At 39.5% G+C, this 19,543-nt stretch overlaps 1 protein-coding gene across 1 annotated transcript in view; it reads right to left on the bottom strand.

Annotated features, from left to right (window-relative positions):
- CFAP54 (cilia and flagella associated protein 54) overlaps nucleotides 1-19,543 on the bottom strand; it is a 380,538-nt gene that overhangs the window by 28,490 nt on the left and 332,505 nt on the right. The window contains exons 65-66 of the mRNA XM_025402762.1: nucleotides 19,185-19,323; nucleotides 10,209-10,283 (exon numbers count right to left, since the gene is read on the bottom strand). Coding sequence (XP_025258547.1) covers nucleotides 10,209-10,283; nucleotides 19,185-19,323 — 214 coding nt within the window. The remainder of the gene's footprint in view (nucleotides 1-10,208; nucleotides 10,284-19,184; nucleotides 19,324-19,543) is intronic.

The raw sequence follows: 19,543 nt of genomic DNA, 5'->3' as shown, positions 1-19,543 counted from the left end.
ACACATGGAGGGTAAAACCATGGTGGGGATGATGATAATAATGATGATGATTATTATTATACAACTAATATTTCCTAAACAATTATTTTTACTAGGCCTTATGACAAATTTTGAAAATATATTATCTACTTTAATCTTCACAACAACTATAAGAGGTTGGAATTTGTACTTTTTTACATATGAGAAAACTGAGGCTTAGAGAAGTTAAATAACGTACCCAAGTTCACAGAATTAACAAGACTCAAGGCTGAGATTCCAACCTAGACCTGTCAGAAACCAAGGTCCATTGACATTATAAATCATATATTTTATTATAGCAAATTATTTTTTATAACCTATATTTATTTTTTTTACAAAACAAAAAGCTTTTTTTTTTTTTTTTTTTAAATTTATTTATTATTATTATACTGTAAGTTGTAGGGTACATGTGCATAACGTGCAGGTTTGTTACATATGTATACTTGTGCCTTGTTGGTGTGCTGCACCCATCAACTCGTCATTTACATCAGGTATAACTCCCAATGCAATCCCTCCCCCCGCCCCCCTCCCCATGATAGGCCCCGGTGTGTGATGTTCCCCTTCCCGAGTCCAAGTGATCTCATTGTTCAGTTCCCACCTATGAGTGAGAACATGCGGTGTTTGGTTTTCTGTTCTTGTGATAGTTTGCTAAGAATGATGGATTCCAGCTGCATCCATGTCCCTACAAAGGACACAAACTCATCCTTTTTTATGGCTGCATAGTATTCCATGGTGTATATATGCCACATTTTCTTAATCCAATCTGTCACTGATGGACATTTGGGTTGATTCCAAGTCTTTGCTATTGTGAATAGTGCTGTAATAAACATACGTGTGCATGTGTCTTTATAGCAGCATAATTTATAATCCTTTGGGTATATACCCAGTAATGGGATGGCTGGGTCATATGGTACATCTAGTTCTAGATCCTTGAGGAATCGCCATACTGTTTTCCATAATGGTTGAACTAGTTTACAATCCCACCAACAGTGTAAAAGTGTTCCTATTTCTCCACATCCTCTCCAGCACCTGTTGTTTCCTGACTTTTTAATGATCGCCATTCTAACTGGTGTGAGATGGTATCTCATTGTGGTTTTGATTTGCATTTCTCTGATGGCCAGTGATGATGAGCATTTTTTCATGTGTTTGTTGGCTGTATGAATGTCTTCTTTTGAGAAATGTCTATTCATATCCTTTGCCCACTTTTTGATGGGGTTGTTTGTTTTTTTCTTGTAAATTTGTTGGAGTTCTTTGTAGGTTCTGGATATTAGCCCTTTGTCAGATGAGTAGATTGCAAAAATTTTCTCCCATTCTGTAGGTTGCCTGTTCACTCTGATGGTAGTTTCTTTTGCTGTGCAGAAGCTCTTTAGTTTAATGAGATCCCATTTGTCAATTTTGGCTTTTGCTGCCGTTGCTTTTGGTGTTTTAGACATGAAGTCTTTGCCCATGCCTATGTCCTGAATGGTACTACCTAGATTTTCCTCTAGGATTTTTATGGTATTAGGTCTAACATTTAAGTCTCTAATCCATCTTGAATTAATTTTCGTATAAGGAGTAAGGAAAGGATCCAGTTTCACCTTTCTACTTATGGCTAGCCAATTTTCCCAGCACCATTTATTAAATAGGGAATCCTTTCCCCATTTCTTGTTTCTCTCAGGTTTGTCAAAGATCAGATGGCTGTAGATGTGTGGTATTATTTCTGAGGACTCTGTTCTGTTCCATTGGTCTATATCTCTGTTTTGGTACCAGTACCATGCTGTTTTGGTTACTGTAGCCTTGTAGTATAGTTTGAAGTCAGGTAGCGTGATGCCTCCAGCTTTGTTCTTTTGACTTAGGATTGTCTTGGAGATGTGGGCTCTTTTTTGGTTCCATATGAACTTTAAAGCAGTTTTTTCCAATTCTGTGAAGAAACTCATTGGTAGCTTGATGGGGATGGCATTGAATCTATAAATTACCTTGGGCAGTATGGCCATTTTCACGATATTGATTCTTCCTATCCATGAGCATGGTATGTTCTTCCATTTGTTTGTGTCCTCTTTTATTTCACTGAGCAGTGGTTTGTAGTTCTCCTTGAAGAGGTCCTTTACATCCCTTGTAAGTTGGATTCCTAGGTATTTTATTCTCTTTGAAGCAATTGTGAATGGAAGTTCATTCATGATTTGGCTCTCTGTTTGTCTGTTACTAGTGTATAAGAATGCTTGTGATTTTTGCACATTAATTTTGTATCCTGAGACTTTGCTGAAGTTGCTTATCAGCTTAAGGAGATTTTGGGCTGAGACAATGGGGTTTTCTAAATATACAATCATGTCATCTGCAAAGAGGGACAATTTGACTTCTTCTTTTCCTAACTGAATACCCTTGATTTCTTTCTCTTGCCTGATTGCCCTAGCCAGAACTTCCAACACTATGTTGAATAGGAGTGGTGAGAGAGGGCATCCCTCTCTTGTGCCAGTTTTCAAAGGGAATTTTTCCAGTTTTTGCCCATTCAGTATGATATTGGCTGTGGGTTTGTCATAAATAGCTCTGATTATTTTGAGGTACGTTCCATCAATACCGAATTTATTGAGCGTTTTTAGCATGAAGGGCTGTTGAATTTTGTCAAAAGCCTTTTCTGCATCTATTGAGATAATCATGTGGTTCTTGTCTTTGGTTCTGTTTATATGCTGGATTATGTTTATTGATTTGCGAATGTTGAACCAGCCTTGCATCCCAGGGATGAAGCCCACTTGATCATGGTGGATAAGCTTTTTGATGTGTTGCTGAATCCGGTTTGCCAGTATTTTATTGAGGATTTTTGCATCGATGTTCATCAGGGATATTGGTCTAAAATTCTCTTTTTTTGTTGTATCTCTGCCAGGCTTTGGTATCAGGATGATGTTGGCCTCATAAAATGAGTTAGGGAGGATTCCCTCTTTTTCTATTGATTGGAATAGTTTCAGAAGGAATGGTACCAACTCCTCCTTGTACCTCTGGTAGAATTCAGCTGTGAATCCATCTGGTCCTGGACTTTTTTTGGTTGGTAGGCTATTAATTGTTGCCTCAATTTCAGAGCCTGCTATTGGTCTATTCAGGGATTCAACTTCTTCCTGGTTTAGTCTTGGAAGAGTGTAAGTGTCCAGGAAATTATCCATTTCTTCTAGATTTTCCAGTTTATTTGCGTAGAGGTGTTTATAGTATTCTCTGATGGTAGTGTGTATTTCTGTGGGGTCGGTGGTGATATCCCCTTTTTCATTTTTAATTGCGTCGATTTGATTCTTCTCTCTTCTCTTCTTTATTAGTCTTGCTAGTGGTCTGTCAATTTTGTTGATCTTTTCAAAAAACCAACTCCTGGATTCATTGATTTTTTGGAGGGTTTTTTGTGTCTCTATCTCCTTCAGTTCTGCTCTGATCTTAGTTATTTCTAGCCTTCTGCTAGCTTTCGAATGTGTTTGCTCTTGCTTCTGTAGTTCTTTTAATTGCGATGTTAGAGTGTCAATTTTAGATCTTTCCTGCTTTCTCTTGTGGGCATTTAGTGCTATAAATTTCCCTCTACACACTGCTTTAAATGTGTCCCAGAGATTCTGGTATGTTGTATCTTTGTTCTCATTGGTTTCAAAGAACATCTTTATTTCTGCCTTCATTTCGTTATGTACCCAGTAGTCATTCAGGAGCAGGTTGTTCAGTTTCCATGTAGTTGAGCGGTTTTGATTGAGTTTCTTAGTCCTGAGTTCTAGTTTGATTGCACTGTGGTCTGAGAGACAGTTTGTTATAATTTCTGTTCTTGTACATTTGCTGAGGAGTGCTTTACTTCCAATTATATGGTCAATTTTGGAGTAAGTACGATGTGGTGCTGAGAAGAATGTATATTCTGTTGATTTGGGGTGGAGAGATCTATAGATGTCTATTAGGTCTGCTTGCTGCAGAGATGAGTTCAATTCCTGGATATCCTTGTTAACTTTCTGTCTCGTTGATCTGTCTAATGTTGACAATGGAGTGTTGAAGTCTCCCATTATTATTGTATGGGAGTCTAAGTCTCTTTGTAAGTCTCTAAGGACTTGCTTTATGAATCTGGGTGCTCCTGTATTGGGTGCATATATATTTAGGATAGTTAGCTCTTCCTGTTGAATTGATCCCTTTACCATTATGTAATGGCCTTCTTTGTCTCTTTTGATCTTTGATGGTTTAAAGTCTGTTTTATCAGAGACTAGGATTGCAACCCCCGCTTTTTTTTGTTCTCCATTTGCTTGGTAAATCTTCCTCCATCCCTTTATTTTGAGCCTATGTATGTCTCTGCGTGTGAGATGGGTCTCCTGAATACAGCAGACTGATGGGTCTTGACTCTTTATCCAGTTTGCCAGTCTGTGTCTTTTCATTGGAGCATTTAGTCCATTTACATTTAAGGTTAAGATTGTTATGTGTGAACTTGATCCTGCCATTATGATATTAACTGGTTATTTTGCTCATTAGTTGATGCAGTTTCTTCCTAGCCTCGATGGTCTTTACATTTTGGCATGTTTTTGAGATGGCTGGTACCGGTTGTTCCTTTCCATGTTGAGTGCTTCCTTCAGGGTCTCTTGTAAGGCAGGCCTAGTGGTGACAAAATCTCTAAGCATTTGCTTATCTGTAAAGGATTTTATTTCTCCTTCACTTATGAAACTTAGTTTGGCTGGATATGAAATTCTGGGTTTAAAATTCTTTTCTTTAAGAATGTTGAATATTGGCCCCCACTCTCTTCTGGCTTGGAGAGTTTCTGCCGAGAGATCTGCTGTGAGTCTGATGGGCTTCCCTTTGTGGGTAACCCGACCTTTCTCTCTGGCTGCCCTTAAGATTTTTTCCTTCATTTCAACTTTGGTGAATCTGGCAATTATGTGTCTTGGAGTTGCTCTTCTCGAGGAGTATCTTTGTGGCGTTCTCTGTATTTCCTGGATTTGAATGTTGGCCTGCCCTACTAGGTTGGGGAAGTTCTCCTGGATGATATCCTGAAGAGTGTTTTCCAACTTGGTTCCATTTTCCCCCTCACTTTCAGGCACCCCAATCAGACGTAGATTTGGTCTTTTTACATAATCCCATACTTCTTGCAGGCTTTGTTCATTTCTTTTTCTTCTTTTTTCTTTTGGTTTCTCTTCTCGCTTCATTTCATTCATTTGATCCTCAATTGCTGATACTCTTTCTTCCAGTTGATCGAGTCGGTTACTGAAGCTTGTGCATTTGTCACGTATTTCTCGTGTCATGGTTTTCATCTCTTTCATTTCGTTTATGACCTTCTCTGCATTAATTAGTCTAGCCGTCAATTCTTCCCCTTTTTTTTCAAGATTTTTAGTTTCTTTGTGCTGGGTACGTAATTCCTCCTTTAGCTCTGAGATATTTGATGGACTGAAGCCTTCTTCTCTCATCTCGTCAAAGTCATTCTCCGTCCAGCTTTGATCCGTTGCTGGCGATGAGCTGCGCTCCTTTGCCGGGGGAGATGCGCTCTTGTTTTTTGAATTTCCAGCTTTTCTGCCCTGCTTTTTCCCCATCTTTGTGGTTTTATCTGCCTCTGGTCTTTGATGATGGTGATGTACTGATGGGGTTTTGGTGTAGGTGTCCTTCCTGTTTGATAGTTTTCCTTCTAACAGTCAGGACCCTCAGCTGTAGGTCTGTTGGAGATTGCTTGAGGTCCACTCCAGACCCTGTTTGCCTGGGTAACAGCAGCAGAGGCTGCAGAAGATAGAATATTTCTGAACAGCAAGTGTACCTGTCTGATTCTTGCTTTGGAAGCTTCCTCTCAGGGGTGTACTCCACCCTGTGAGGTGTGGGGTGTCAGACTGCCCCTAGTGGGGGATGTCTCCCAGTTAGGCTACTCAGGGGTCAGGGACCCGCTTGAGCAGGGAGTCTGTCCCTTCTCAGATCTCAACCTCCGTGTTGGGAGATCCACTGCTCTCTTCAAAGCTGTCAGACAGAGTCGTTTGCGTTTGCAGAGGTGTCTGCTGCTTTGTTATTGTTTTCTGTGCCCTGCCCCTAGAGGTGGAGTCTACAGAGACAGGCAGGTTTCCTTGAGCTGCTGTGAGCTCCAACCAGTTCGAGCTTCCCAGCAGCTTTGTTTACCTACTTAAGCCTCAGCAATGGCGGGCGCCCCTCCCCCAGCCTCGCTGCTGCCTTGCCGGTAGATCACAGACTGCTGTAATAGCAATGAGGGAGGCTCCGTGGGTGTGGGACCCTCCCGGCCAGGTGTGGGATATGATCTCCTGGTGTGCCTGTTTGCTCAAAGCGCAGTATTGGGGTGGGAGTTACCCGATTCTCCAGGTGTTGTGTGTCTCAGTTCCCCTGGCTAGGAAAAGGGATTCCCTTCCCCCTTGCGCTTCTCAGGTGAGGCAATGCCTCGCCCTGCTTCAGCTCTCGCTGGTCGGGCTGCAGCAGCTGACCAGTACCGATCGTCCGGCACTCCCCAGTGAGATGAACCCAGTACCTCAGTTGAAAATGCCGAAATCACCGGTCTTCTGTGTCGCTGGCGCTGGGAGTTGAAGACTGGAGCTGCTCCTATTCGGCCATCTTGCTCCGCCCACCACAAAAAGCTTTAAAGAACTTATAGCTCCATGTGGCTGGGAGGCCTCTCAATCATAGTGGAAGGCAAGGAGGAGCAAGTCATGTTTTACATGGATGACAGCAGGCAAAGAGAGAGAGCTCGTGCAGGGAAACTCCCATTTTTAAAACCATCAGATCTCATGAGACTTATTCACCATCAGGAGAACAGCACGGGAAAGAACCACCCCCGTGATTCAATTACCTCCCACTGGGTTCCTCTCATGAAACATGGGAATTGTGGGAGTTACAATTCAAGATGAGACCTATTTTTAACTGCAATTTATCCAAAATTAGACTTAAGCTTGATTTTATTATCAGTGGTCTACCACAGTAAGTCTATACATTTCCATAATAAACAATTAAGTTCCCTGTTTAAAAAGTGGGAAAGGACATAAATGGCCAAATGAATAAGTGAAGCAAAGATTAAATTTCAGATGTTCAAAATGAAAGGAAATTCAATTCAATTCAAGAACCAATGACCAAGAGATGTGGTGTACAAGGCACTGTAAGAACTCAAAGATGAAGATAGCATCACCTCTGCCCCTAGGAAGCTAATGAGCTAATGGGAAAAAATACAGTATAATATTTCAGGTCTTACTTCAAATGTCACCTCCTCAGAGAAGTCTTCAGTCTTTCCTGACCACCCTATATAAACTGTGACCCCATTCCCTGTCACTCTCTGTCACAGGGACCAGCAAACCTTTTCTGTAAGGGGTGAGATAATAAATAAGTTAGGCTTTGCAGGCCATGCAGTCTCTGCCAGAATTACCCAACTCTGCTTTTGTAGTGTGAAAGCAACTATAAATCATAAGTAAATGAATGAACAAGTCTGTGTCCAATAAAACTTTATTTATAAAACAGGGAGTCACCAGATACAGCTCATAGGCTATAGTTTGCTGACCCCTACTCTAACATATCACTCTGTTTTCTTCCTGCACAGCACTTAACAAAATCTAAAATTATCTCATTTATTGATTTGTTTACTATTTCCTGCCACGAAAATAGTAGCTCTAGGAGAGTGGAATCTTTGTTGCTGGTTCATAGCTAGCTCTTCAGTGCACAGAAAGGAGTTTCTGACACAGAGATGTTCATTCTAAACATCTGTCAACTGACTAAATGAATAAATACCATTTTGCTAAAGGAGAAACACGAATGCCAACCAACACAAGAACTATTAACAAAAAAATACAATAATGACATACTATTTTTCATTTGTCACGCTTTCAACCATTAGAAGAGGAGGAGGAAAACTAGTGTAGATGGGCTGGGCACAGCAGCTTACACCTGTAATCCCAGCACTTTGGGAAACCAAGGCCGACAGATCACTTGAGGTCAGAAGTTCAAGACCAGCCTAGTCAACATGGTGAAACTCTATCGCTACTAAAAAAAATAAATATATATATACAAAAATTAGCCAGGTGTGGCGTGCTTGCCTACAGTCCCAGCTACTCAGGGGGCTGAGACAGGAGAATCACTTGAACCAGGCAGGTGGAGGTTGCAGTGAGCCAAGATTGCACCACTGCACTCCAGCCTGGGTGACAGAGCAAGACTCTGTCTCAAGAAAAACAAAAATCCAAAAACAAACTCAGAAAACTAGTAGAGATGAATATGTGGGTAAATGGTCCTCTCATCTACTATTGATAGGAGAGAAATGTTGGTGCAACATTTCTGGAGGATTAATTTGCTGTAATACATCAAAATGTATATACCAATTTTAAACGGGGTGAATAATTGAAGAGATATTTATCTAAAGACGACACACAAATGGTCAATAAGCCCATGAAAAGATGCTCAACATCATTAGTCATTAAGGAAATGCAAATCAAAATCACAATAAGATACCACTTCACACCCACTATGATGACTACTATTACACACACACACACACACACACACAAAAAAAAAAACCAGAAAATAAAAAGTGTTGGAAAGAATGCAGAGAAATTAGAACCTCTATGCATTGTTGGTGGTAGTATAAAATTGTGCAGCTGCTTAGGAAAACTATTTGGAAGTGCTTCGAAAGGTTAAACATAGAATTATCATATGATTCAGCAATTACACTCCTAGGTATATGCACTAAAGATTTGAAATCAAGGCTTCAGATTTGTACACTAATGTTCATAGCAATATTACTTACAATAGCCATAAGTGGAAACAACCCAAATGTTCATTAACAGGTAAATCCATGAAGAAAAGTGGTATATACATACAATGGAATATTAGTCAATCTTAAGAAGCAATAAAATAGTAGGACATGTTACGACACAGATAACTTTGAAAACATTATGCTAAGTGACATGAGCCAGACACTAAAGGACAAATATTGTATGATTCTAATATGAGGTATCTAGCATAGATAAATTCATTAGAGACAGAAAGTAGAATAGAGGTTACAACATGGATAACTTTGAAAACATTATGCTAAGTGAAATAAGCCAGACACTAAAGGACAAATATTGCATGATTCTAATATGAGGTATCTAGAATAGACAAATTCATAGAGACAGAAAGTAGAATAGAGGTTACCAGGAGCTGGGGTGGTGGGGGAGGAGGAATTGAGGAGTTATTGTTTCATGGATATAAAGTTTCTATTTGGAAGGATGAAAAAGTTCTGGACAGTGACAGATAGTGGTGACAGTTGCACGACATTGTGAATATACTTAAGGCCACTGAACTGTACACTTAGAATGGTTAAAACTTCAAATTTGTATTATATATATTTTATAATAAAAATGTACATATACTTTTCTACTCCAAATCCAATCCCTAAGAATTAACTCTGAAGAGGTAATACAGAAGAATGAAATATGTATGTACAGGATCAATCAACTGCAGGACCCATCAATAAAGGTCTAGCTATGTAAATGGTACCTGACACAACAAATACATAAAAGAAACCATTATGCAGGCATTAAATATGACAAAGTAGACTTTTCACATAAAAATTTATCCACAAAATTATTATTTGATGAAAAAAGCAAGTGACACAATGCATGTAAAGCATGATACTATTGATATAAAAATTCTAAAGTTTGGCCGGGCGCGGTGGCTCAAGCCTGTAATCCCAGCACTTTGGGAGGCCGAGGCGGGTGGATCACGAGGTCAGGAGATCGAGACCATCCTGGCTAACATGGTGAAACCCCGTCTCTACTAAAAATACAAAAAACTAGCCGGGCGTGGTGGCGGGCGCCTGTAGTCCCAGCTACTCGGAGGCTGAGGCGGGAGAATGGCGTGAACCCGGGAGGTGGAGCTTGCAGTGAGCCGAGATCGCGCCACTGCACTCCAGCCTGGGCGACAGAGCGAGACTCCATCTCAAAAAAAAAAAAAAAAAATTCTAAAGTTTATCTGTACATAAGGAAAATTCTAGATATACTCTAAATGTTAATAGGGGTTATTCTGTGAATGGTAGATTTGAGGTGACTTTAAAAAATTATCCTGTTTATAGTTTTTTGTATTAGTTAAATGTTTTTTGAACACAGAATATTTTAACCAAAATAACGTGCTACTGTAAACTCATGTTTATCAATTTTCTCATTAATAAGGAGGGTCAGGCTCTTGATACTTACAATTAGATGTTTTCTATATTTCCTTTTCCATAGCAATAATAATTGTGAGTGAATTCGATACAATTTAAAAGGAGAAATACATACCTCAGATAGTGGTGTTGGCTCTTTATCATTCGAAAACAGAGATGCTATTTCAGAGCAACATTGAATAATCATGTCCTAGAAATAAGAAGATAGTAATACAGTGAGGTTGATATTATTAGAAACCTAAATATTACCTATTTAATTATAAACTATTTCATTTGTCTTTTCTTGATCATCACCTAACCTTTGTTTCCAGGATAAGACAGAGGACTCAGAAGTCATAACTCCTTAAATAATTAGGCTTGTTTGAATTGTATCTAATTGTACAAAATAAGATTTTGAAAATAATTATTTTTCTAAATAAGGTTTTGAAAAATTACTTTTCTTCTGAGAAGAGAGCCCTGGAATAAAGAGTTTCAGATGCCTGAAAGGGCTTGCAGCAAAGAATGACTGGGAATTACGGAAGACAGGGGAAGAGCAAATGAAAAGGAAAAGAGTCAACAGCATGATGACACTGCCCACAGCCCTGCTGCATGGACGCAGCCATGTTCATGTGTGGACACCCAATCCACAAGGGACCTACCCACAGACAGTTTGAATCCATCAGATTCCCTATCATATGATTTCATGTAAGGAAGAACAACATGAGAGACATACAGTCAGTATTGACAGCATGAACTGAAAGGTCCAGATGCCGGGTTGGAGAAGGCAGCCATTAAGCCAATGTGGGAGAGGACAGAGGAGAAGATGGAGATGAGTGAGAACTCATGCCTCCTGCAGGATTGAGCACAGTCTTGGCTCCTGATCCGCCAGTTCAAATTTCTGTGAGGCCACTGTTTCAGGTTCCAGTCTTTGTCTATGCATGACCATACTCAACTCATCCTGACAAACACTACCTACCTACCAAACCTAATTGACTTGAGTTAGTGTAAGTAGTTTCTTCCTCACTTACAACTGAAGAAGTCATGACTACATGATTATCAGAGATTAACTATACCTACCTCACAATGTTGCCAGTGTCTGGTACTGAAGGAAGCAAAAATTTGCTTTGTGATAATATATTATATATAATACATACATATATATATAAAATATATATACACATTTACCAGCATTTAGAATATTAAAATGATAAAAATACATTAACTTTTAAATAACTGAGCAATACTCGTTAAAAACTTGAAATAAAAAAGCAAACAACACCTGAACTCAAAACCCCAAAACTCCATTATATCTAAGTTTAAACAAATGCAAAAACAAGGAAAAGGCCAAATTTCAGGGTTCTAAAACCATAGATAATTCAATTCAATTTAACAAATATATTCAAGGCATTATATTAGGTGCTGTGGAACACAAAGATGAAGAAACAGACCCTCTCCTCCAAATATTTATAATTACTCAGAAAAACAGATTCATATATAACTAAATAAAATACCAAGCAGAATGTGCTCAGAACACAGGTAGTTATGACAGGGTCTAGGATTCTAGATGTGGAAGAGAATAATTCTTAGTGCTATAAACATGGAAGACTTCCTGGAGGAAGGGTCATAGGAACTAAGCCTTGAAAAAAATAGTGCAATTTCAACTGGTAGAGACTGGGGACCAGGGCATCGTGGGGCCGGTGGGGTAGGGGGAGTCATACACAAGCAATGAGCAGGGGACATTCAAGGAACACAAGGAATTTGCTGATATGGTGATATGATCTTCATTGCAGGTGTGTATAGGAACCATGGCAGCGAGAGTTCTCACCAGAGAGGTAAATTTTTAACAGGTCATGTAAAAGTAAGGAATTTGGATTTTATTGTATAGAGAACAGAGCAGGACTGGACTGAGGGCATAATGGTACAGATTGCTTTGAAACGATAATTTGACCACAGTTTAGCAGTGAACTGCACTGGAAAGAGACAGAGAAATCAGCGAGGATGCCACTCAGACAGTTTGGGTAGGAAGTGATTACATCTAGAAGTGGGCTGGCTTCTGTGGATCTAAAAGTGATGGAGGGCAAGCAGACTACCCAGCACTAGTCAGGGTACACCAGTGTCCTGTGCTGATCTTGCCAGGCCCCTGGTCCACTTTGCCAGATAGAGAGGAACACACATCCACTCCTATATACCCCTTATGGATCTGTATTTCCAACTGAGTGCTTAGGTAAGGTATGCTTTCAGTCTAAATAAAAGATTTCAACAGCATGACGGGTTATTGTAAGGATTTCATCAAGAGCCATGAAACAAAATGACACTGTCTATATCGTTAATCAATTCACATCACAGATGAAGAGAGCAATGCTACCTGAAAAACACCTTTGCCTGCTTCAGCTCAACATTTTTCAAACAGAAATTTTGCTTCAATGACATACTTTTACTGGGGCATTACCTGAGGTAAACTGCATACACATGTTCTGAAATTGGCTGACTTGAGGTTGGGGCTGTGAGTTCCTTGTGCGACCTTGCTACCACAGAGATGAAGACGGGGAAGGCAGGGAGCTCTTCAGTCCCAGCCAGAAAGCGGTTAGATGCACGTGTGCTGCAGCTAGCGAGGGGCTGGGAGGGCACAGAATGATCCTTGCTCAGCCTTTGCCATTTCTCCCTTAAAAAGAATATCTGCGGCCGGGCGCGGTGGCTCAAGCCTGTAATCCCAGCACTTTGGGAGGCCGAGACGGGCGGATCACGAGGTCAGGAGATCGAGACCATCCTGGCTAACACGGTGAAACCCCGTCTCTACTAAAAAATACAAAAAACTAGCCGGGCGAGGTGGCGGGTGCCTGTAGTCCCAGCTACTCGGGAGGCTGAGGCAGGAGAATGGCATAAACCCGGGAGGCGGAGCTTGCAGTGAGCTGAGATCCGGCCACTGTACTCCAGCCTGGGCGACAGAGCGAGACTCCGTCTCAAAAAAAACCAAAAAAAAAAAAACAAAAAAAAAAGAATATCTGCTATTTCTATGAGCAGTGGCCCTCTGAGTGACTTCAAGATATTAAATCCAATTCTTAGATTTAGCTGAAATCATCATTCTCCTTTATCTATAATATGTGTGTGTGTGTGCGGGGGGAACTTCCTAAGTTGCTTTCTAGCCTCCAAACTCTTGCTTCCCTCATCTCTCCTTCACATGCCACCATGATTGTCTTGGCAAATCATTGGGTGGATCATGAGCTGCCCTTCCAAGTGAGGTGCTGCCCCTACCTTGTCCTAGCCCCCAAGATCCAGTCCTGCTTTCCCACAGCCCTCTCTTACAGAACAAAATCTTTTTCACCATGTATCCATTCAACATCAATCAAATTCCTCCTATAGGCCACAAAGGAGGAATAGGAGATGAAAAAAACACAGAGATCACATAAGGAGCTCATGGCCTAGTGAGGGCAATTGGAGAGACAGACTCTTATAGCACTTGGTGGTGAGATCAGAGCGGAGGAAGCACATAATTCCGCCCAGTCTTCCTGCGCGATCATCTCCCACTACATTCACCCTGTACTTCTGCCACAACTGAGGTCTTATTGTTCCCTGAATATGAGATTCAGTTCCATGACTTCATATCTCATCTCTTGCTGTACCTGCAGTCTGGAATGAGTTTTCTCCACAAGTCTCCAACTAGAAGTTTCACAAACAACTATTAAGGAAGCACTAAGGTTCAGTTACTAGGCTAGATATTGGCGACATACTGATGAATACACCCTCTGAGCAAAGGAATTCACAGTCAAGAGAGAGGAAGAGACAAGTAATCAGCTAATTGCCTAAATGATATAGGATATTTGGGTATGCAAGGAAACATGGCCTTAATTTCCATCTAGAAGGGCTAGAAAATGCTGCTGAGCTATTTAAGCAAGCACAAAGTCTAGCTCAACTTTCTCTCTCAACACACGCACACACACAATCTATGTAAATGAGACTTTAAATACAATCAGTTAGAAGAGTTTGCATCAATAACCCCACTGCCAAGAAGGAAGGATTCTACAACTCTACCCTTCCATACAGTGCAGAATGAGGATAATGGGGAAACAGGAAAACTGGAAGAAGCCAGAGGTACTAAGTTGAACGACATAATAAATTGCTGAGCCAGACTGGGAAGGAGAAAAGAAACAAAAATCTCTGTATAGACTGAGTTGGAGGAAAAGGTGTAGGAGTTTGAGCCAAATGAGACAGATGTTAGAGACCTGCTATGGATGCCAGAGAGCTGTGAGAGCAAGATAGCTGGAGAAAAGAGGATTTAACAGAAATTTTTCTGTGTATTCTAAAGGATTCCCCCTGAGATGTTCCTATAAGAGACTGGAAAGATTTAGATTATTTTCAATGGTTCTGGACATCAGACTGACTGCCACACTTTCTTAAGACAGATCTACTGGGTGGCTGGGCTCATTAGGAATGACATCTGCGTAACTATGGCCATATTCGTACATTGATTAAGCTCCTCTGTGACAGGGACCTGGCTATATTGATTTCTGTACATTCTCAGCTCCTCACGCCTGGAAATAGTTTGCACATAATAGTTCCTCAAAAAGAATTTGTTAAAGATGCCAATTTCCAATTGTATCTTGCTCTGTGTTCTCACAGTACTTTAATAGTTGGGATATACTGCCTATATATTAATTTTAATTGTCTTACAATCAGGCATTTCATAAATGTTTGCTGAACTAACCTTAGGTGACTTGGCAAACATATTTTAAACTTTTCTTATCAGTATGCTACCATTCCAAATAAGGTGTATGCATCTTAAAATCAGGGTGGTTTGCATCTTCCATACACTTTAGAACATCTGACAGGCTCTGAACACTCCCGTAAACTGTGAATGACAGATTAAAATAACTCAGCCATTCAGAGCCAGTGTTGTTCACTTTAGAAAAAAGAACACACAGGTTTTCAAGCCAACAGTGATTGGAACAACTGTTCTGTAGTCCTCCCAATACATCTTAAATTAATATATGTGTTCTGAAGTTCTTGGCTTATTCTGGACCCTAGGGTTTTGGGGAAAAAACATAAAAGGGAATGAGTAGGAAAACAAGATTCACTACCTTCCCCCCATATCAATCAAAGACACATTTTCTGCACCCTTATATTCAATAACCCACCAACAATCTACACTGTAATAGAAATAAATATATTAGATTATGGAGGCTATGAAATCCTGTCCAATTCCAGACCAGAATCAATCTCTTTAGAAGTGTCCTAGTTAACTTCTAATTAGCTCCATATGAAGGTTGTCATGACAACAAACTAGCAGATTTAGTCAATGGAATTTATTTGATACAGCCAGAATCGAGCTTCTTTTTTTAAAAAAAATTAAGTGCTCATTAGTATTGTGGAAAAAAGAAAAATTTATATGTAATTTCATTTCTCAACTTTCAAACGCTGTGAGCTAATTTGCTTGCCAATTCACCTAAACGAATGTCAGTGTTCCTTCTGTCTGGTGACATTCTTCTGTATATAGAACTAACAGAGCCAGAAAATATCTAAAACACCCCACATTAAAGCTGAAGAAACACTTTCTAGGTCGGAGAATAAAACAAATCCAAAAACACAAAGAAGAACATCAAGAGTGAAAAGAGTTTGTTCTACTCGAGGGTTGACCCATGCACGCCCACCATTTCAGCTGGAACAGGAAAGCAAGCCATAAGCCTTTGTTAAGGCAAGGTAGGCCCTCCAGATTCCTCCCTCCACTTCTCTTCAGACACCACCATACCCTTGACCTCATTTATTTCCTATTTGTTTATATTTATAGTCAACCTCTTGGCTCAGATGCTGGGTTAGTTGTGATGAATTCGATATCTACATCTGCCCACCAAGGATGTTTTGGTGACTCTCAGTCCACCCAAAGAGCCTGTCTCTCCATCTCAGAGCAGGATTTGAATGTAAAGATCATTTTGGAGTTGAGAGGAAAATTAGCTCCAGGAAAAGCTAAGAGATGGACCTTCAGTAGTAAAGCTGAGTGGCAGAGGGCAAAATCTAGAATCCTTACTCTAACAGATGCTCACTCTCCTGCCTCAGACAGTCTAAGCTGAAAACGGGTTCAGAGGAAAATAATCATTTTCCATACATGAACTATATAGTAGTGAATTTAGGGACGATTTCAGCAAAGAATATTCTAGACTACGACTCAAAAACAGCAATATGGTAAATTTGGTATGTGGCTTAAAAACTGTCATTGTAGGTATTCCACCAAAGAAATATAAAAATAGAGAGTTGAATTCTTTTTGGAAATAGACATGAAAGGGCAATCATACACTTTATAAAATAAATCTGTATCTACAGCCATAGCTATAAAACCTCCCAAGTTTGAGATAGTTTGAGCTATCTGATATTTTGAGGGATTTATTATAAGTACTCAGTACATCATTAAGCATCATAATTCATGTTGCAACACTTGAGGACACCGAAAAGGATGTGCAACCAAAATTCTAAGACATCTGCTCCATGATATACCAAGGCACAGAGCACAGAAGACATAAATGCTGAAAAGTGGCATTTTGCAAAGGCTAACTGTGATTGCACAGTAGATTCTCTTATGGTTAGGCTTGCTGTTTTTACAGTAATGAAAAATGCATTCATTCACTCTACTGATGAATTCAGACTAAAAATGCCAACAAGTATCTTCTAAAAATCAGGAAAGTTGCTGATTTTTACACTTTCACATAATGAAAGTGTATAGATGAGGTAAACAAGAAAACAAAGCCAAACCAATAATATTCTTTCAGAATTAAAAATGTTTTGTTATTGATACCCAATTAAATATTCCTAGCAGAAAATGATTTAAGTAAAAAAGATATACTAGACCAAAAATAAAGAGAAGATCCTAAAAGCAGGAGAGATGGGTAGAATTAAGTACTATCTCTGCTCTGATATCAGCAGAGTGAGGCAAGAGTCTGCCTCTCCCATTGCTCTCACTAGACCATAAGCTCCTAAGGGCTCTCTCTGTGTCTTGCTCATCCCCGATTCCCCACACCATGGCAAGCAGGAGGCATTCAAAAGATGTTGAATGAAGAAATGATGAATAAACTTTGTTTTGTAGGCAAGAGTTGTGGAAACCAACTGGGACCCAAGTAGCTGGGAACTCAACCCAAAAAGTGTCACAAGGAGGGCCCAGAAGCAGGGCTATGCAGCAGGCATGAGAGCATTCAGTCTTCAACTGGGTGGGAGGCTTCAGAGGAAAATGAGTTTGAGACATTATTTGATAAGTATGAATACTTGAGTAAAAAATCTATGGATGAACATATGAAAGTTCTGATGTAATGACTGAGAAAACATTAAGAATAAAAGACAAGTCAAAAAAATTCAAACACAAAAGAAAGGAAAATAACTATAGTACACTACTTGACTCAGCTGTGAACATTATTTACAGGGCCATAACACTGAATATTGATTTAATTAAATTTTATGATGTAACAATATATAGAAGGGAAGGGAAAAGAAGAAGTTGGGGAGAAGTATAAGTGAGATAAATCCATATATATCAGACAGGGATTCAATACATATTGTCTAAAATTGATACCTCCAGAAATAAACAATAATTTCTGGCTTTCAGCATGATTCTTCATTTTGTCTGGCTTTCTGTCTTCCAAACTGGTGGCACAATTGTTGGTACAGCATATAAATTATTTGGCTAATGAACTAATTGTTAGTGGAAGTGATATGATGGAAGTTTTATGAGCCAGTGTGTAATGTGCCCTTTCTTTCCCGCCTGCCACAGTGACTGGTGATGTTTCATGATGAATGTGCCACCCACCTTGATGCTGGCATGAGGAGACATGAAGCAGGTCCCCAGCTGACTCACTCAGATTTGGAGGCTTTTTGTTACCCCATCTTTCATGACTGATACTGAATATTATTTGTAGATGTGAAAGCAAATAACAAAAGCAGCAGCTAAAAGTGGAAAGTGGTTGCCTCTGCAGAGCAGAATTGTGGAGTGAGCAGAGGTTGGGCAACAGATTGCCTTTTTTCATTTTAAGCCTTTTAGATCTATCTTTTAAATAGCTACAATAAGTACAGAATACATTTCTCAAGAAATTAAGGTACAAATGGTAATTTAAAGAACAGGTAATTAGGGGAGAGCATAGGTTACCTACCCTTCTCATTTCCATAAAGGGTAAGGAATTTCCATGTCTCTCCCAAAGAAGGCAAGACACTTCCAGCTTCTTTTGGATTTACCCACAAAAGAGTAGAGTGACTTATCTCATCAGTGAGTTTGGGAAAAGCAACAGAGCATGCTAGGCTCAGCCTCTTCTGGGCTATCTTTGTTTATACTTTTTGGAGACACCCTACCTGCAGAACTATTATTCTCTGCTCTCCATGCAGTAAACTTGAGTGGGGCAGAAGAGAAATGGGGAAACCCTGTGGTGACACAGGTGTGCCAGATGACTACATGACTAGGTGGGCAAGTCTGGCTAATTCAGGGGTAAAATATTAATGTGCTCATTTGGCCACAGATCTAAAGCCAAGTTCACTAATCAGCTTTATCAGTAATGATGCTGACATTTTGGTCTCCATATAACTGTCTCCTGTGCCCCAGGAGAACTCAGAACTCAGGACGGGACAGAAAACCCCCATCTCCTCTAAAACACAAACATCGGTCATCAGAAAAACAACTCAGCTGTGTGATTAGACTTAATAGCATACTATGTGGATAATAGCCTTTTTTGTTAGAAAAATATATATGCATATAAAAATTCTGAAAAAATATGCTTATCTATATTTTCTAGTTTTTCTTCACATATTATTTGGGTAATAAAAGTGTTTAATAGATTTAGAGTGAAAAAAGATAAAAGTAATATTGCAAAGTCACAAAGCATTATTTATTAGGATTCACAGTTATAGCAGAACGATTAATATGGATTGTGCTCATTCACCATCAAATTCTTGTAATTCATATGCTTAGAAGACCCTCAGACCATCAGAAGACACACTACATATGTGTCAAAAAGTTGAGTCATGTCTCATACTCTGAATAAACTAGAGGCAGAAGAATCACAGAGTTCAAGTCCAGTCACACAGTTCTGCTTTGAGGATGTAAAAGGTAATCTACAGCAATGTCATTTTCCATTATTTAACAACTTACTTCCATTTCATTATCAACTGATTCCTCTTCCACTTCCATTTCATATATATTTTCATTTGAGGTAATTTCAGGAGCTGCAGGCAATGATATTTCAGCTATTTGAGCAAGATTAGATAATTTCTCATGAATTGCAATAACCCTGAAAATAACAAATATATATGTATTTTATTTGAAGAGTTAAGAAAGGTATTTGTTTATTTGCAGAATCAATAACTTATATAAAGTAAGGCCTCAGTTATTTAACAAATAGATTTCTGATACAGCCAAGTTCAAGAAACATGAGCAAAGAGACAGTCTTAACTTTCATTATGTTTATGGTCTTGTTATACATGCAGATAAAAACATAATTAGAAATTGCA

The sequence above is a fragment of the Theropithecus gelada genome, chromosome 11 (assembly GCF_003255815.1).
Source record: "Theropithecus gelada isolate Dixy chromosome 11, Tgel_1.0, whole genome shotgun sequence".
Lineage (NCBI taxonomy): Eukaryota > Metazoa > Chordata > Mammalia > Primates > Cercopithecidae > Theropithecus > Theropithecus gelada.
This window is presented reverse-complemented; position numbering and strand designations above follow the sequence as displayed.